Genomic DNA, 18,025 nt, shown 5'->3' on the forward strand with positions numbered 1-18,025 from the left:
CGTGGCAGGTTGGGCTTCAGGTGGATGATGAGCTGGATGGTGCTATGGCGCCGTCGTCGGTTGTGGTGCCCAGAACAACCCGAGAGTCATCGGCATTGGCAACGACCATGAGGTCCCCCTGTTTGACGATGGACAGCGCGGTGCAGCCGCTCTGGACCGCGTCCAAGCGGCGACTGTGTCGGAGCTTGCCGTACACAGCAGTGCATGCGGCCACGTAGGACTACTTCCAGAGGTCAAACTGACAGTCGCCAAGCTTCTTCTTATCGTCGATGAGCGACGCCAATGCGAGCGCCTCGTGCTAGTGGTGTTTGTTCGGGTTTTCCATGTAAGAAACATGGATTCATCTTTGACATTGGTTTATGAAAATGACTCATAAGTCAGATCCCTAGAAAAATTTTACGGAGAATAAATGTCACACATGCAAAAAAAAAGTTAAGTTGAAAACATTATTCAAACAAAAGAAATTGTATGGAAGGCTCTTCTTTAAATACTACTCCCTCAATCCAAAAATATAATTTAATAATCTCGGTGATACTTATCTACTACTACACATTGTGCAAGGGTAGCAGGTGGGCTTCGGGAGAGATGTAGTATATGTTTTTACTATAATAGATGTAGACATAAACATATGTGTGGTGTAGTAGTAGCTACGAGCACATTTGCTTGAGGGGTCGCGGGTTCGAATCCCCTTGGGGTCATTTGTGTTTATTTTAATTTAATTTTAGCTAGGCGTGGGATATACGTGGGAATGAGAATGCGATTTATGGGGAGGGGGGAATGAGAAATGAAACAGGGACTTAATAAGTAGTAGAGATATCTCGTACGTGCTACTAGCATACTCTCTCCCTGTCCAGACTTAACTAAATTGGTACAGTGATATAACTCTCGCTACATTACTCATAATAGACATATACAATAGTTTGAAATGGTCATATATTAAAAACACCTATTCACGACGAAATCCATAAAAGTTATAATAAAAATTAAAACTATGTACGCTTTAAATTTTAGGAGGGGCGGAGCAAGAATTTTTTTATAAGAGACTTGACTAAACTGGTACAGTGATATAACTCTCGTTAAATTACTCACAATAGACATATACAATAGTTTGAGATAGTCATATATTAAAACACCTATTCACGACGAAATCCATAAAAGTTATAATAAAAATTAAAACTATGCACGCTTTAAATTTTAGGAGGGCCTTCGATGAGACTCTATAGGCTCAGGAGCGGTAGAAAGGGCTCGAGTCCCATCCGCCCCACCGCTAGAACTGTCCCTGCATAAAAATATATTGATATTCATAATGTCCCGTAAACATCACTAGATTAATTCTAGATTGTATTTTGTAGTAATCTTATTTTTAATAGATTATTTATTGAATGTATTTTTATAGTAATCTTATTTTTAAAAATATGTTAACTTTATCTTATATAAACTTGATCAAAATCAAGAAAAGCTTGGTTTCTTTCAAACATGACATGGAATTTTTTTTTGGACCAAGGAAGTATATGAGGATAGTTTGTTTTTCGCACGAGGTCTTGTCCCATTTCCATATTCATCAAAATAAACTGAAATACAGGAAGCGTTAGAACAGAAAAAAAGCAAAAGAAGAGATAGTTTAATGAGAACTGTTGTCCTAGCTATTACATCAGCCAACGCTATGCTTTAGAGCCCAGTCATCAACAGCATTAACAACATTAAGATAGAGCCATAGACACTAGTACACACAGCCTCTATAGTGGCGGTTCTAGAGACGTTTTCACTGGCGCTTTTCAGTGCCGCCAGTGCTAGGGGCTAGTGGAAATCGTCATTTCCACTGGCGGTTATTCAAAAACCGCCAGTGAAAATAGCATTTCGGCTGGCGGTTTTCTTAAGCAACCGCCAGTGAAAATAGCATTTTCACTGGCGGTTTTATTAAGAAAACCGCCAGCACTGGCGGTTTGTTTTATGTAGCCGCCAGTGGAAAGTTTTCCCGCCTTTTTTTTAAATTTTCAATCAGTACTGAAATTTATATATATTTACACATAAACATATATATATATATATATTGATATTGATAAACATGTAGTATTGATATTAAAAGCAACATGGAATTAAATTCTATCATACATTTATATACATCAAAGTCTTGTTTACAACCATGTATGCATCACACATTATATACATCAAAGTTTTCACTTAAGCTCTAATAACTATCTCGGCTAAGAGATAGTCTACTAATTTCTGTTAGTATTCTAAACTCTGGCAAAGCTAATGTTCCGGAAGCATCGTGATATTTCCCTTCTGCGGGAATGACCTCTTTCAATATGAACATGCACAGGTCCTCAACTATGCCATACAATGCACCTTCAGTCAAGTTCTCCGGGCTTCCTTTTTGAAATTGCTGTAAAGGAAGTTTATAAACATCATCTATTTATACTCAAGAATAACACATTTGCATCTTTAATGACATAAATACATACGTGACTATTACTAATAATACCTTGCCAGGGTTCGTGATGTATCGTCCGTTCATTCTCATGAACTCTCACACGTAAAACCCACATAAGACCGATCCGGGTGGTTGCTTGTGGCACTACATAACGGGAGATTTGTTATTTAGTTGCAACATTGTCCTATGTACGTACATGTATGATATGTATTCATAAATTCACATACTTACCAGACAGTTATAATGGATGTCTAGTGGCACGCCTTTTTTGGACGTGTCGTACTTTCCACCATGTAGCTTATAAAACCTAAATGCCCCGTGATCTCAAATAGAATCACCATGTTATTCTACAATTCTCATCGATATAAGTATGCATGCATAGAAAAGGCTTACAGCTCTAAGATGCTGAGGAATTTTGAATAGGTCGAAGGCTCGGTGTGCAAGGAGTCGAGCACCAGCACCTTTCCAACCTTAGGATAAATGAAGAAGCATATCCAGTGGTCCCTGTACGAATCAAACTTGTGATACATGTGTATTGAAATTATTAATTTTATTTATGCAAAATCACACTTACTTAAAGTTGTACGGGGCCACTATGGATTCCCTGTCTTGAAATTGAAGCATTGCGTGTCCTATGTAGGTGGCGTATCTTGCTTCAAAATCCTTCTTCAGATCCTGGATACACACCTCAATTTCTTCGTCTGTTAGCCCCTGTAATGCTTCGTTGCCTTTTCCGATTCTAAAAGTGTGGTTATCCTCGCATATCTTTATTGGGTTGAGATACCCAACCCTTTTACTGGCACTAGCATTGGGATTGGTACCATAAAGGATCTCCTACTGATCATGTTGCATTCTGCAACGCACACGTGCATGTCAGATATTGAAAATTTATACAACTCACTAATAATAACACATATATGTGGAGTATGAGTGACACTTACAATGCAAATATGGTTACAAGTTGCACGTCGAGTCTCTGAAGGTTCATCATTAACCACATGTCCTCGAATGTAACAACGGCCTTTTGATTTGAACCAATAAAAGCATGGGCTGGTATATTAACACTGATGGTGTCGATGCCAACTGAAGATGCCCGCATGTACCAATTATGCAACCTTTTAATATTAGCCGGGACCTTCCTTAGTTTCTCAAAAGTGAGTAGTGGTCTGCCCGGCACATATTTTTTAGGCACGTTTTTATAATCTGCCTTAGTTGGCTTCTTTATCTTTGTGGCCATTGCCTCAGCCTTTTTTGCGGACTCCTCGAGATCGGCCAAATCAACAGTGTCTGACGTGAGGCTCCGTCCAATCCCTTTCAAAAAACGAACAGTGCCAGCAGTGGATTTACTCTTCTTTTTCTTATCGAACGGGGACACTACTTTTGGTATAGAAACTTTAGATTTCTTTGATGGTCGTGGAGATGGCTGTGGAGAAGGTGGATCCCTGAAGGGCGATGTATGTGGCGGATACGGTGGGCCACCATGAGGATGAGGAGAAGGAGGGTCAGAAAGAGGATGAGGAGCAGCATGTGAAGTTTGAGGAGGTGATGATGGATGTACAATAGGAACAACAATTTGAGAAGGCGGAGACGGTTGGGCCTGCGACGAATTCGACCAATCAACCAATTCGACATCCCTTCGAGGCCAAAGGATAAAATTCTTGATAGCTTGTCCAAGTGTCTCGATACCTTCGGGCCCAGGGATGTCTAGCATGTCGTCCTCGTATCCTTGGACGACTGTCGTCACTTCTACCCTGCAATATTCTTTTGGAATGTCGTTTCCATGGAACTTGCGTCTTGGGATCGCAAGGCCTGTGGCTACTTTCTTTGTATGCTGATTGTTAATACCATATCTTATAACTAGTGTGCATGCCACAGGCCTTGTGATGTCATCAACTGGATAGCGAACCTTATTTCCCGTTGACGCGACAGAGCTTGGGATGGTCGTACCCTCGGTGGCAGCCGGCGTTTGAGCTGCTGGAATTATTTGCATCTGTGGATTGGTCATCTGTTGAACAGACATCGCACTCGCCATCGCCAATTGCTGCATCAATTCTGGAGGAGGATTCGATAGCATTTCAGACATCAGGCCTTTGAACTCTTTCTTGGCCTCCTCCTTAAAATAATTTGCCATCTCTTCCTTGTATCGATCACGTTTCTTGTACAGACCTTCCCATTGTGGTCTGAATCCTTCCTTCCATCCTTCCTTAGATGAGATTCCTCGTACATGACCAGGATGCTCAGGGTTACCGAGACCAGCCGTTAGAATGTCTTTCTCCCTTTGCGGCTTAAATGTTCCTTCGCTCTGCTTAGCTGCAATTGCATATATGTTTTTTGCCGCTTCTTCGACAGTGGGATCATCAAAAGATACACCAGACTCAGTTTCCCTTGGTTTTCTAGCACGGATCCAATTAGCTGTCCTTTCACCAAGTTGCTCGGACAGCGTCGGCAACCCTGCAGCCTTCTTCTCGGCGTCTTCTTGTCTCCATTTAGGAACCTGACGCTTGTAACCACCTGTGCCAAGGTGGTGGCGGTATTTGTTCTTCTTAGACAGTTCTGAATTTGCCTCACTTAGCGATATGAAATCAGGGCTGCTCCTCTGCTCTAGAAATACTGCCCACTGACCTACTGAGATTTTATATTTTTTCGTCGGGTCTAGGCCTTTCTTTGCAAACTTTGTATTCATCTCAGACCTCCAGTTTCAGAAATTGATTGCAAACTGCTTCATCGTGTATTTTTTCACGAGTTCTTCTGAACCCCCAGGCAAAACGAACCTCGTTACTAGCTTATTCCACATTTGATTCTTGACATCATCTGATACATCTCTCCACTGTCGGATTGTGATGTCAAGATTATCTCTAACTAAGAACCCAAGTGCATTCCGGAACTTAGGCAATGCCTCTTCTGGAGCTAGGGGCTGACCATTCGGGCTCACGTCTGTGATTTTATATGTCTTGTCAGGAAACTTGTTTAGCCCCCTGTCACCTCTGTTCTGATCGCTCTGCTTCCTTTTTCTTGACCTCTCGGTGGTTGTCTCGATCGATTCCGGTGCGCCTTGGGTCGGTTCCGGTGCGCCTTGGATCGGTTCCGGTTCGTCTTGGGTCGGTTCCGGTGCGTCTTGGTATCGTGCCGCAGCTTTTTCGAGCATCGCACGAAATTGAGACAAGACCTCCTATTCATGTAATAAAATGCACAAGAAATCATGCATGTGTAATAGACAATGTGAAATCAGCTAATTAATTAGGTACACACACGAAATTAAGGATGTGTAATTTACCTCATGTTCTTGTGGATCATAAGTAGGGTCACGTTGCAACTCACGCGCAGCGGCCCTATCTATCCTAGTGGTAGGAAAAGGGTCGCTAGGCGTTTCATATCCTTCACTGCTGGATTCTTCTTGAGCAACACTCTTGTCCATGTGGTCGGGCCCTAATCCTTGGTCCTTGGTTGGAGAACTCATTGAGCTACATATTAACATAAGCAATAATTAAATTCATATTAACAAATACCCTAACCCTTAACCACTAACACTAACCCTAAGCCCTAACCCTAACCCCTAATATTGTGATACGAGAGGGAGATGGAGAGTCGTATAGAACGTATAGAGAGAGAGAGAGGGAGAGAGGAGGAGTCGTATAGGACGTATAGAGAGGGAGAGAGGGAGAGAGGGAGAGAGGGAGATGGAGAGTCGTATAGAACGTATAGAGAGAGAGGGAGAGAGGAGGAGTCGCATAGGACGTATAGAGAGGGAGAGAGGGAGATGGAGAGTCGTATAGAACGTATAGAGAGAGAGAGGGAGAGAGGAGGAGTCGTATAGGACGTATAGAGAGGGAGAGAGGGAGAGAGGAGGAGTTGCATAGGACGTATAGAGAGGGAGAGAGGGAGAGAGGGAGATGGAGAGTCGTATAGAACGTATAGAGAGAGAGAGAGAGGAGAGAGAGGAGGAGTTGTATAGGACGTATAGAGAGGGAGAGAGAGGGAGAGATGGAGAGTCGTATAGAATGTATAGAGAGGGAGAGAGGAGGAGTCGCTTAGGACGTATAGAGAGAGAGAGGGAGATGGAGAGTCGTATAGAACGTATAGAGAGAGAGAGGGAGAGAGGAGGAGTCACATAGGACGTATAGAGAGGGAGAGAGGGAGAGAGGGAGATGGAGAGTCGTATAGAACGTATAGAGAGAGAGGGAGAGAGGAGGAGTCGCATAGGACGTATAGAGAGGGAGAGAGGGAGAGAGGGAGAGAGGGAGATGGAGAGTCGTATAGAACGTATAGAGAGAGAGAGGGAGAGAGGAGTCGTATAGGACGTATAGAGAGGGAGAGAGAGGGAGAGGGAGAGATGGAGAGTCGTATAGAACGTATAGAGAGGGAGAGAGGGAGAGAGGAGGAGTCGAATTGACGACGTAGAGAGAGAGATGGAGGAGTCATATAGAACGTATAGAGAGGTGATGAGAACTCGCTCTGGTCAAGTGGGGTTCTGATGAGTTGCTCTTAATCGAAGCAACGCAAGTGTGTCGTACGTCGTCTTCTAATTTCACTAGCTAATAGTACTACAATGGAATACGTTGTTTACTAGAGAGTGGAAGCCAAAAAAACATTTTATACTAGTGAATCTAGTCTACATTTTACAATGGAATACGTTGTTTACAATGGAATACAATGGAATACGTTGTTTACAATAAAATACAATAGAATATGTTGTTTACAATGGAATACAATGGAAAAAACATGCTTTCCGTTGCTCTCTCCTCTCTCTCTCCATCTCCGATCCCTCCCTTTCCTCTCTCCTCCCTCCCTCCCTCTCCCTCTCTTTCCTCTCTCTTCCCTTTCCCTCTCTCTCCTCTCTCTCTCCCTCCACTCTCTTTCCTATATATACACTCCCTCTCCCTCCTCTCTCTTCTCTCTCTCCCTCCCTCCACTCTCTTTCCTCACTCTTCACTTTCCCTCTCTCCTCTCCATCTCCCTCCCTTTCCTCTCTCTTCCCTCCCTCCCTCTCCCTCTCTTTCCTCTCTCTTCCCTTTCCCTCTCTCTCCTCTCTCTCTCTCCCTCCACTCTCTTTCCTATATATACACTCCCTCTCCCTCCTCTCTCTTCTCTCTCTCCCTCCCTCCACTCTCTTTCCTCTCTCTTCCCTTTCCCTCTCTCCTCTCCTCTCTCTTCCCTTTCCCTCTCTCTCCTCTCCTCTCTCTTCCCTCTCCCTCCTCACTCTTCTCTCCCTCTCTCTCACTCTCTGCAGAGACGCGCGCAGGGGTCTCTCCCTCTTCCTCCTCTCTCTTCCCTCTCACTCTCTCACTCTTCCTAGGCTTAGGGTTTAGCCGCGCGGCGGCGGCGGCGGCGCGTGCATGCCCGAGCCCGAGCGATCATAGTCGAAGAAAGGGAGAGAGAGAGAAGAACTTACCTACGGCGCGGGGACGACGGCGTGGACGACGGCGGCGCACGGCGGAGAAAATCGCCGGGCGAAATTTTGGCAGCCTGACGGCGGGAAGTGTGAAAGACAGGGCGCCAGAGACTTAGCGAAATTTTCGCCCCCGCGCGCGCTCCTTTATATAGGAGATATTTCTACTGGCGGTTGACAATGACAACCGCCAGTAGAAATCATTTCTACTGGCGGTTGTCATAGAGAACCGCCAGTAGAAATGCCATCCACAGACTGTGGAGGCCATTGCTACTGGCGGTTCACAACGAAAACCGCCAGTGGAAATGATTTCTACTGGCGGTTTTCGTTGTGAACCGCCAGTAGTAATGTTTTTAGTATATTATTTTTTATTGTATATTCATACATTAAGTATATAAATTTTTATACATATTAAATATATAAATATATATATTTAGTAAATTTTTATATATTTATATATTACTTCTCTCTCTCCCTCCTCTCTCTCTCCTCTCTCTCTCTCCCCTCTCTCTCTCTCTCCTCTCTCTCTCCTCTCTCTCCTCTCTCTCCCCTCTCCCTCCTCTCTCTTCCCTCTCTCTCCTCTCTCTCTCCTCTCTCTCTCTCCTCTCTCTCATCTATCTCTCTCTCCTCTCTCTCCTCTCTCTCTCCTCTCTCTCCTCTCTCTCTCCTCTCCTCTCTCTCCTCTCCCTAGCTCCTCTCTCCCCTCTCTCTCTCTCCTCTCTCTCTCTCTATCCTCTCTCTCTCTCTCCTCTCTCTCTCCTCTCTCTCCTCTATCTCTCTCTCCTCTCTCTCTCCTCTCTCCCTCCTCTCTCTCTTCCCTCTCTCTCCCTCCTCTGTCACTAGAATGCCCGTTCTTGCAGTGTTTAAATACTACGTCGTCTCCTGGCTTCGCGTCTCTCATCACCATTGGTGTGAAGTACTTTCACAAGTATCAGATCTGGTAAACATCTTTCCAAGTTCTTTCACAACATGTTCTTTGAAGATGCTTGTTTCTTACTGCCTGATATGTATATATTAGTCGAATAGTCCTCCCTGCTTTTATTTTACCTCGCGTTCTAGGTGATAAAACATGACCGGGAAAAAGACCACGGCTTCCTCTGACGGCGGCACTCCAAAGAAAGCCAAGGTGGTGGTGGAGGATGAGGAAGAGGCGGGGTTGGAGGATGAGGAAGAGGCGACTGTGACACTATCCGTGGAGAAGGACGCGCTGGAGTGCGACATCTGCTGCCTACCCTTCCAGTCCGAAGTTTTCATGGCAAGTCAGATTAATGCATGTATATGTACAGTACATATTGATCGGTAGGCTCCAGCATGATGCTCTGCTCTCTGTAAAATCAGTGCAAGAACGGGCATTCTGGATGTGCAAAGTGCTGCATCCGCACAGACGGTAAGTGTTGGACCTGCTCCGAGCGCATTGACAACAATAGCTCTCTCTCCCTCTCCCTCTCCCTCTCCTCTCTAGAAAGTCACTAGAAAGTCGTGTAAAATTACATGCTTCGGTTTGTCGCTAACAATAATCAATTACATGACATGTCCTAACAATAATCAATTACATGACAACTATATAATCTAGGGAGCTATTGTTCTGCCTTGTCCATCGTGGCGTACCCAGGGCATCGAATTGCGTGGGATGCTTCGCTCAACGTTCCTTATCTTGGTTGGATGGTCTATGAAAAGAGACATGTCGTTGAACTGGTTAAAATCCTCTAAATCAGATACACCATCAACTCCTATAGCTTGTTGTTTTCCAGGAAAAACTACATGCTTCGGTTTGTCGGTGCTTTTCTTCTCATTGTTAGAAATGATCTGTTCAGCATAGAAGACCTGTGCAGCATGATTAGCAAGGATCCATGGGTCATCTTTGTAACCTACCTTACTTAGATCAAGAACTCTGACCCCATAGTTGTCTACCGTGACATGTTTGTCTTCAACCCATTGACATCGGAAAACCGATATCTGAAATGTACCATAGTCTAGTTCCCATATGTCCTCAATAAAGCCAAAATATGTAATAATCTCATCAGTTTCATCATCTATGGCCTCGCATCGAACACCACTGTTTTGTGACATGCTCTTTTTGTCCTTGGACTTTGTACAAAATGTGAATCCACTAATGTCATAGGTTTGCCATGTTGTGACCTGGCGTGATGGTCCAGATGCCAACCCCTTGATGGTTTTTTCTTCTATTGTTTCTCCACGTGGAATGTCCTTCACCATTAGCCATGTGTTGAACCGCTGCTTATGTTGCTTCATTACCCAATCAGCCGTATGCCCAGGATTTTGCTCGTGAAGCTCATTGATGTGTTGTTGGATAAATGGCTCTATTATCGCTAGCTGATGTAGGATGCTGTGATGTGCCTCAAGTACTGTATTGTAATCTGGTGGATGAAAGATTTCCGTCCCATCCTCCCGCTTCCATACAATCTACCCTCGTGTCGTGACGAAGGCAGACCTATTGCAACCTAGTCTTTTAGGATACTATTGCAGAATGGACCTCCGGACTCAATGGCCTCTTCGGTACAGTACCCCTCTATCATGGATGCCTCGGGACAAGCACGGGTTGATACATAGCCATTCAGTATTGACATGAAACGCTCGTACGTCCACATTTCATGCAAGTACATAGGACCCAATGCCTCTATTTGTGGCACCAAGTGCACAACAAGGTGCACCATAATATCAAAGAACGATGGAGGGAAACACATCTCAAACTGTGATATTGTCTCCACTGCGAATTCCTGAAGAGATGTCAACTCATCACAGTCAATTACCTTTTGTGAAATTCTGTTGAAAAAGTAGCACAACCGTGTGATTGTCATCTTTAAAAACAAAGGATTTATAGCCCTGATGGAAATAGGTAGGAATGTAGTCAGCATGACATGACAATCATGTGAGTTGTAGTTGGTGACTATCAGGTCTTTCATTGACACAATACTTTGTATGCTAGAGCAGAATCCGGATGGGACTTTCAAATTCTTAAGCCAAACACACATCGCATGTTTCTCATCTACATTGAGATTGTAGCTTGCTGCTGGGAGATGATACTTCCCATTTTCTTGAAGAACAGGATGTAGTTCCTTTTTTATGCCTAAATTTACCAAGTCCATGCGTGAATTGAGCCCTTCTTTTGTTTTGCCCTTTATGTCTAGCAAGGTGCCAATTATGCTTTCAAACACGTTCTTCTGATCGTGCATACCATCGATCGCATGCCGCACATCTAACTCTTTCTAGTAAGGCAAGTACTCGAAGAAAATAGACTTTTTCTTGAATATAGCCCCCGGAGCTGGTTTGACATCCTTCCTTGTTTTTCCGTTTTTTGTCTTCTTCTCGAAAACAAACTTGATATTCCTGACTATTTCAAAAACTCTATGACCTTTATTGTTACCCGATGGAGCAGTAGAATGTAGTTCACCATTATTGTCAAAGTACTTATCCATCTTTCGCATGCGGTACCTGTGTCCTTCCAATAAAAAGCGTCTGTGCCTCATGTACACTATCTTTTTAGATGCAGTAAGGGACACGTAAGCAGTTTCATCAATGCATACTGTGCAGCCAACCTTTCCCTTAAACTGGCCTGATAATGTGAAGAGTGCAGGGTAATCGTTGATCGTAACAAAAATAATTGCTCTCAGCGTGAATGAATCTTTACGATACTCATCCAACATTTGAACACCCGTTACCCACAATATTTTCATATCCTCCATTAAGGGCTCTAAAAATACATCCATATCAACTCCAGGTTGTGTAGGTCCAGAAATAAGCATGGTTAGCAAAATGTACTTCTGTTTCTGCATCAACCATGAAGGAAGGTTGTATATGGTGAGGATCACTGGCCATGTGCTATGCTTGCTGCTCCTTTCAGCAAATGGATTCATTCCATCAGTACTCAGTGCGAACCTAACATTTCTTGGTTCATCGGCAAAGTCTCGGTGGTTCTCATTGAAATCTTGCCACTGCTTCCCATCGGCTGGATCTCGAAGCTTCCCATCGTTTTTGTGCTCATCAGAAGCATGCCAGCACATAAGTTTGGCATCCTCAGGGTTAGCGAACAAACACCTCAATCGATCGACGACGGGGAGGTACCACATCACCAAAGCAGGAATCTTTTTGAGCGCATAATAGTCTACTTCTTCTTTTTCTTTGCTCGTGGATTTTGAAGTCTTCTTTTTGGCTTTCTTTCGCTTCTTCCCTTTAGACACAGATGCAACACACTCTTCCTCTCGATAGTCTTTATTCGTCTTGTACCTACTTGCACCACACTTTGAGCAGCTCTCCAAGTCTTTATAATCATCACCTCGATAAAGGATACAGTGATTTCTACACGCGTGGATCTTCTCAACGCCCATAGTGAGTGGACTGATTAGTTTCTTTGCATAGTACGTGTTAGCAGGCACTTTGTTCTCCTTTGGAAGCATGTCTGCGACAATACTCAAGAACGCATCGAAGCCAGCATCAGACAGACCATATCTAGCTTTTAACATCAACAGCTTTAACACAGACCGGAGCGTCGTGAACTCTTTGGTACAACCCTTAGACTCATCGTACAAAGGCTCTTCTGCTGCCTTCTTCAGGGACTCCATACCTTTCATGAAGAACATCGATGGATCTGTATGATGACGCAACATTGCCTCTAACAACTCTGCATCTTCCTCGTCCATAACATTTGGCAGAACATGGGTTCTTTCACGTTCATTTCCTTTGGCGTAACCATGATCAGTAACATTTGACACTACATGTTCGCTCTTTGGAAGAGGTTGTTGTGTCTCGTGAACGAACTGAAAGTTGTCGTCGATGTTCGCAGGGTTTCTAGCTGTATAAGGCGAAGAGCTACCCTCTCCATGCTTTGTCCAAATTATGTAATCCTTCACAAATCCTCGGCATACCAGATGAGATATGATTTGTTCTGTGTCATCAAATACAACAGCATTTTTGCAGTCCATGCATGGACAATATATGTGCTTTGTCTTTGTTCTCCAAGCATGGTTCTTAGCGACAACAATAAACTTATGGACCTCAGATATGTATGATGGATCTAGCCTTGATAAGTTATACATCCAGGATATCCTCTCCATCATCACCTGTAAAAAAAGAAACATGAACAACCTTTCTTAGCGACCTTCTTCCAAAAATGTAGTTAGACTACTTTATCTCTAACAATAAAATGTGGCTAAAATGTGAAACCCTATATCCAAAAATGTAGTTAGACTACTTTATCTCTTCCAATAAAAGTAGTTAGACTACTTTTATCTCTAACACATGGTGAAACCCTATATCCAAAATGTGGCTAAAATGGAGGAAAAATGAACAAAATTTGGCAAAAGAAACATAAGCCAAACTTTCCTAGCAACTAATAAACAAAAAAATTTAATACCCAAACCTATCTCTAACACATGGTGAAAGCCTAGTTTCAAAATGTAGTTAAAATTGAGCAAAAATGAACAATAACTGACAATTGAAACATAATTAAACCAACCTTCCATACAACACATTCACCATTCATTAAGCAACTAAATATGTGTTATGGATAAACTTATTTGAGAACTAAACATGAAAAAGGAGAGGGAATAGACAAAAACTAACCATCTTAAGCAACCTCATTTGAGGAAATGGAGAAAATAACCTAGCTATACTCTTCTCTCTCACATGTAAAACTCTAGATCCAAAATGTGGCTAAAATTGAGCAAGAATGAACAAAAATTGACAAAGAAACATAAACCAACCTTTCTTATCCACCTTCTTCCAAGAAATGAAGACCATAACCTTCCCCCTTATATTTTTGTGAAATCTGGACCTCCAAAATCGCCTCCAATGAAAGTTGGCTGCGAGCATACAGTTCACTGTCGGGGGGAAGAAGAGGGGTATTTATAACAGACAGTTCACTGGCGGTTGGCTTGAAAAACCGTCAGTGAAAACCTATTTCCACTGGCGGTTATCTTAACACAACCGCCAGTGGAAATAGGATATTTCCACTGGCGGTTCTTACACCAACCGCCAGTGGAAATACTGGCGGTTGTGTTAAGACAACCGCCAGTGGAAATAGGTTTCCACTGGCGGTTGCCAAGCTGGGCCCACCTCGTTTTTTTTACTGGCGTGCGATAACTGAAACCGCCAGTGATAATTTATAGGTGCCGCAGGCTATGAGCTCTTTTCTACTAGTGAGAGGAGGGAAGTGGCAAATAACTTCTAGGCGGAAAAACAGCAGGAACAGCGCCAAATGTGCTCTCGCACTCTACATTCAAAACAACATAACACATCTAAAGCAAAATTCAACCGGAGCCTGCAGCCTCGGTCCCTGCTAGCGATTCACTTTTGATTGTGCTTTGCTAGTTATGTACAAGAAAATTAATGGTAAAGGTGAACTTAACAGTAGCCACTTACGTGATGTTTGGTTCATATATTTGTAACGTGAACGACAGCCGATAACGTCAAAACATGTTTGTTTAAGTCTAAGCGTAATCAGATATCACATTAGAAACTGATACTGTCATTCGAACGTGTTACCGCTAATAATCGAGTGTGAATCATTGTTGTTACCATTTACATTATATTTTATGAACCAAACGACATGCAATGGCTATATATATATATATATATATATATATATATATATATATATATATATATATATATATATATATATATATATATATATATATATATATATATATATATATATATATATATATATATATATATATATATATATATATATATATATATATATATATATATATATATACGAGGTAATGGAAGCCCAGGGCTTCCATTACTAGAGAGAGCCCCGGCCCCCGGCCTGGCTAGGTGTGCGGGGCGCGGGTCGACGTGGCAGGTGGTGGGACTACCGCGCGCAGGTACCGATTCAAGGTGGGGCGTTTATGCATACGGAATTTGAATGAAAAAGATGCATAAATGGTAACGTGGGGCCGGGGCTTGGGTGTGGAGACGTGGGACGCGCATTATGCTTACGTATTTTGCCGTTATTGGCTGCGTAAATTCGGCGCGGGTCGACGTGGCAGGTGGTGGGACTACCCACGCATGCACCGATTCAAGGTGGGGCGTTTATGCATACGGAATTTGAATGAAAAAGATGCATAAATGGTAACGTTGGGCCGGGGGTCGGGTGTGGAGACGTGGGACGTGCGTTATGCTTACGTATTTTGCCGATATTGGCTGCGTAAATTCGGCGCGGGTCGACGTGGCAGGTGGTGGGACTACCCACGCATGCACCGATTCAAGGTGGGGCGTTTATGCATACGGAATTTGAATGAAAAAGATGTATAAATGGTAACGTGGGGCCGGGGGTCGGGTGTGGAGACGTGGGACGCGCGTTATGCTTACGTATTTTGCCGTTATTGGCTGCGTAAATTCGCATCTGACGGGACGATAGTGGTCAGATCGGGTAGTGGGGTGACGCGCGCGTCGTTCGGGAACGTGGGGCGGTCGCACGATGGGGTGATGCATGTTTATGGTAATGTAACACAATGGTCATGTAATCGTAACGGATAGTTCACGTAAATCTCGCGACATGCAAACTGCGCAGCAAATCGCGCAGGATATTGGATCATGCCATGAATATAGGCCAGGACGGTTTAGGCGAGTATAGGAGGTGAAAAAAAACGGGCTACACACAGCCGCCGCAGCTTTTGTTCAGAGCTCTCGAAGAGTTAGGGCATACACAATGGAGACGGCCAGGGGATCGGAGCAGTGTGGAGAAGATACGGCGATGACGACACCCTGTACGACCGATGGCCGGAATGCTGTAACTCCACCGGCTGCGTTACCGGCGCCAGGAATTCTTGAAGACGGCAACACAGTTCATCCAAGTTTGGTGGGAACAAGTCAGCGGATACCCATGCGGACAATTGGTGAACATGAGCAGGACACACCACACATTCTCCAAAGCCATGTAAGTTCAAAGGAATACCCATGTATTTGTTATACAATTTCCGTGCAAGTTATGATTTCACCGAATACACATGTATTAGTTATACAGTCCGTGCAATTTATGAAGTTCTAGAAATTTGCCATGCTAGAAACTTATTTTTTATATATGTGCACTGCATGACGACTCCATTAATTGAATAGGATGATAGTATAGATCAACGATTGGTACCGAAGGTGGGTATGACATTTAGTAATGTGGACGAGGCGTACAAATTCTATAGCCGATATGCATATGAAGTTGGATTTCCATTGAAGAGATATAGGGAGAGAAAAAATTGCAAGTGGTTGAATTGTTCAATGGAAGGCAAGCGTGCCGAAAGAGGAAATGGTACTCCAAAAGTGCGAAATACAATTTCCAAGCGAACACAATGCAGAGCTGGAATGAAACTTAAAAAAATCTATGACGATGCCAAAGAGAATATCATTTCAGTGCGGATTGATCTTATTCATTTGGAACATAATCATGAGTTCTTCAGAAAGGATACAGAAAAGAATCAGTTACAGTGCAACAAGACACATGATCCAGAATACATGGAGTTCCTTAGTGCGATGCAAGAAAGCAGGATTCCGCAACACTGTATTATGGATTTTGTTTCAGAAATGCATGGTGGACCAGAGAATGTACCGTTAACTACACAAGACATGATCAACCTGTAAGTCATTTTGTTATTTACACTGATATAATGACATAATGACGTTGTGTACGTATTGACTATGGCATATTGTTTAATGTTCACAGGAAGAAAGCGCGACAAAGAGAAAGAAATGCCAATGATGTGTCTAAGCTCCTATCTTTTTTTGCATTATGTAAAAAAGATAACCCACAGTTTTTCTCTGACTTCCAACTAGACCAAGAAGGAAAGATTTTGAGCATTTTTTGGTCCCATGCTAGCCAGCAAGCAGATTACATTGACTTTGGAGATGCAGTTACCTTTGATACAACTCATAAGACAAATCTATATGACAAACCCCTGGGAATGTTTGTTGGTTGTAACCACCATCTGCAGTGCACCGTATTTGGTTTCACATTGTTGGGTGACGAAACTGTAGACACATTCGAGTGGGTTTTCAATGCATTCAAAACATGCATGGGAGCTGAAGGACCACGAGTAATGCTTACAGGTATGATTAATAAGCTTAACAATTATTACGTTCTACTATGATTGTATTGAATGTAATTATAGTTGGTAATGTGTTGCATAATGTTGTGAAAATATATGATTTCAGATCAAGATCCAGCAATGCCAGTTGCACTAGGCAGGGTATTTCCAAACACAATCCATCGTTTGTGTTTGTGGCATGTTCAGAACAGGTATATGCCGTATTTAAACGAGTTGTACGCTAGATTTGAGGAAGAGGATTTCAAAACAAGGTTCCAATCTATAATACATCATCCTTTAACTGTAACTGAGTTTGAGACTGCCTGGGCAATGCTGATTGATGATTTCCATCTACATGATAACATCAGTCTTTCCAGAATGTATGAAATTCGTAAAGATTGGATACCAGCTTTTTTAAATATGATTATTGTGGGTTGATGGTCTCTACACAGCGTAGCGAGAGCATGAACAAACTCGTCAAAAGTGCTCATGTCGATGCAAACACGCCACTACATCAATTCGCCAAGCAATTGTTGAAGCTTCTACACAGTAGGAAGATGAAAGAGGCAAAAGAGGCACTAGGATGCATGGTGAGTACATAGAATATTATTATATCATAATATTTAACGTACCGTATTATAACGTATAATTTTGTCTACTGTAGGGCCAAAAGGAAACAAATACATTGTATATGTTTGAGATACGTGTAGCGAGGACATACACAAGGGATGTAATGAATAAGTTTCACGAGTCTTTGAAATATGCTACTGCATACAAGATATCACATGATCCAGATGGTGGTGTGAATGAATGGGTGGTTCAGCATACTTCAAGGTCAAATAAGATTGTGAGGGGGCAACACCAATTCAAAGTAATGGCTGATGTAGATGCTGGAAAGTATGAATGTGAATGCAAGCATTGGGAGCATACAGGTATGTCATATTGCGTAATTGTTGAATAAAAATGTTTAATTATAATGAGTGAACATAAACGAAGACATTTTTTACATGCTTTGTTGTAGGTCTGCTTTGTGTGCATCTTTTACGAACATTTATGCATCTTCAAATTGATCGAATACCTTCAGAATACATCCTTCAGAGATACACCTACTCTGCTATACAAGATGTGACTTTTTCAAGGGATGATAAGAATTTGAAGGGT

The 18,025-nt window shown here is 42.7% G+C and overlaps 1 protein-coding gene across 1 annotated transcript; it reads left to right on the top strand.

Moving 5' to 3' along the window:
- The first annotated feature begins 15,439 nt into the window (after positions 1-15,439).
- Positions 15,440-17,115, top strand: LOC109940829 (protein FAR-RED IMPAIRED RESPONSE 1-like). The gene is made up of 5 exons (XM_023300609.1): positions 15,440-15,726; positions 15,906-16,417; positions 16,504-16,886; positions 16,992-17,026; positions 17,110-17,115. Exons 1-5 carry the CDS (start codon positions 15,499-15,501, stop codon positions 17,113-17,115), a joined length of 1,164 nt encoding a protein of 387 aa, XP_023156377.1. The 5' UTR covers positions 15,440-15,498.
- Positions 17,116-18,025: the final 910 nt, after the last annotated feature.

The sequence above is a fragment of the Zea mays genome, chromosome 7 (genome assembly GCF_902167145.1).
Source record: "Zea mays cultivar B73 chromosome 7, Zm-B73-REFERENCE-NAM-5.0, whole genome shotgun sequence".
NCBI lineage: Eukaryota > Viridiplantae > Streptophyta > Magnoliopsida > Poales > Poaceae > Zea > Zea mays.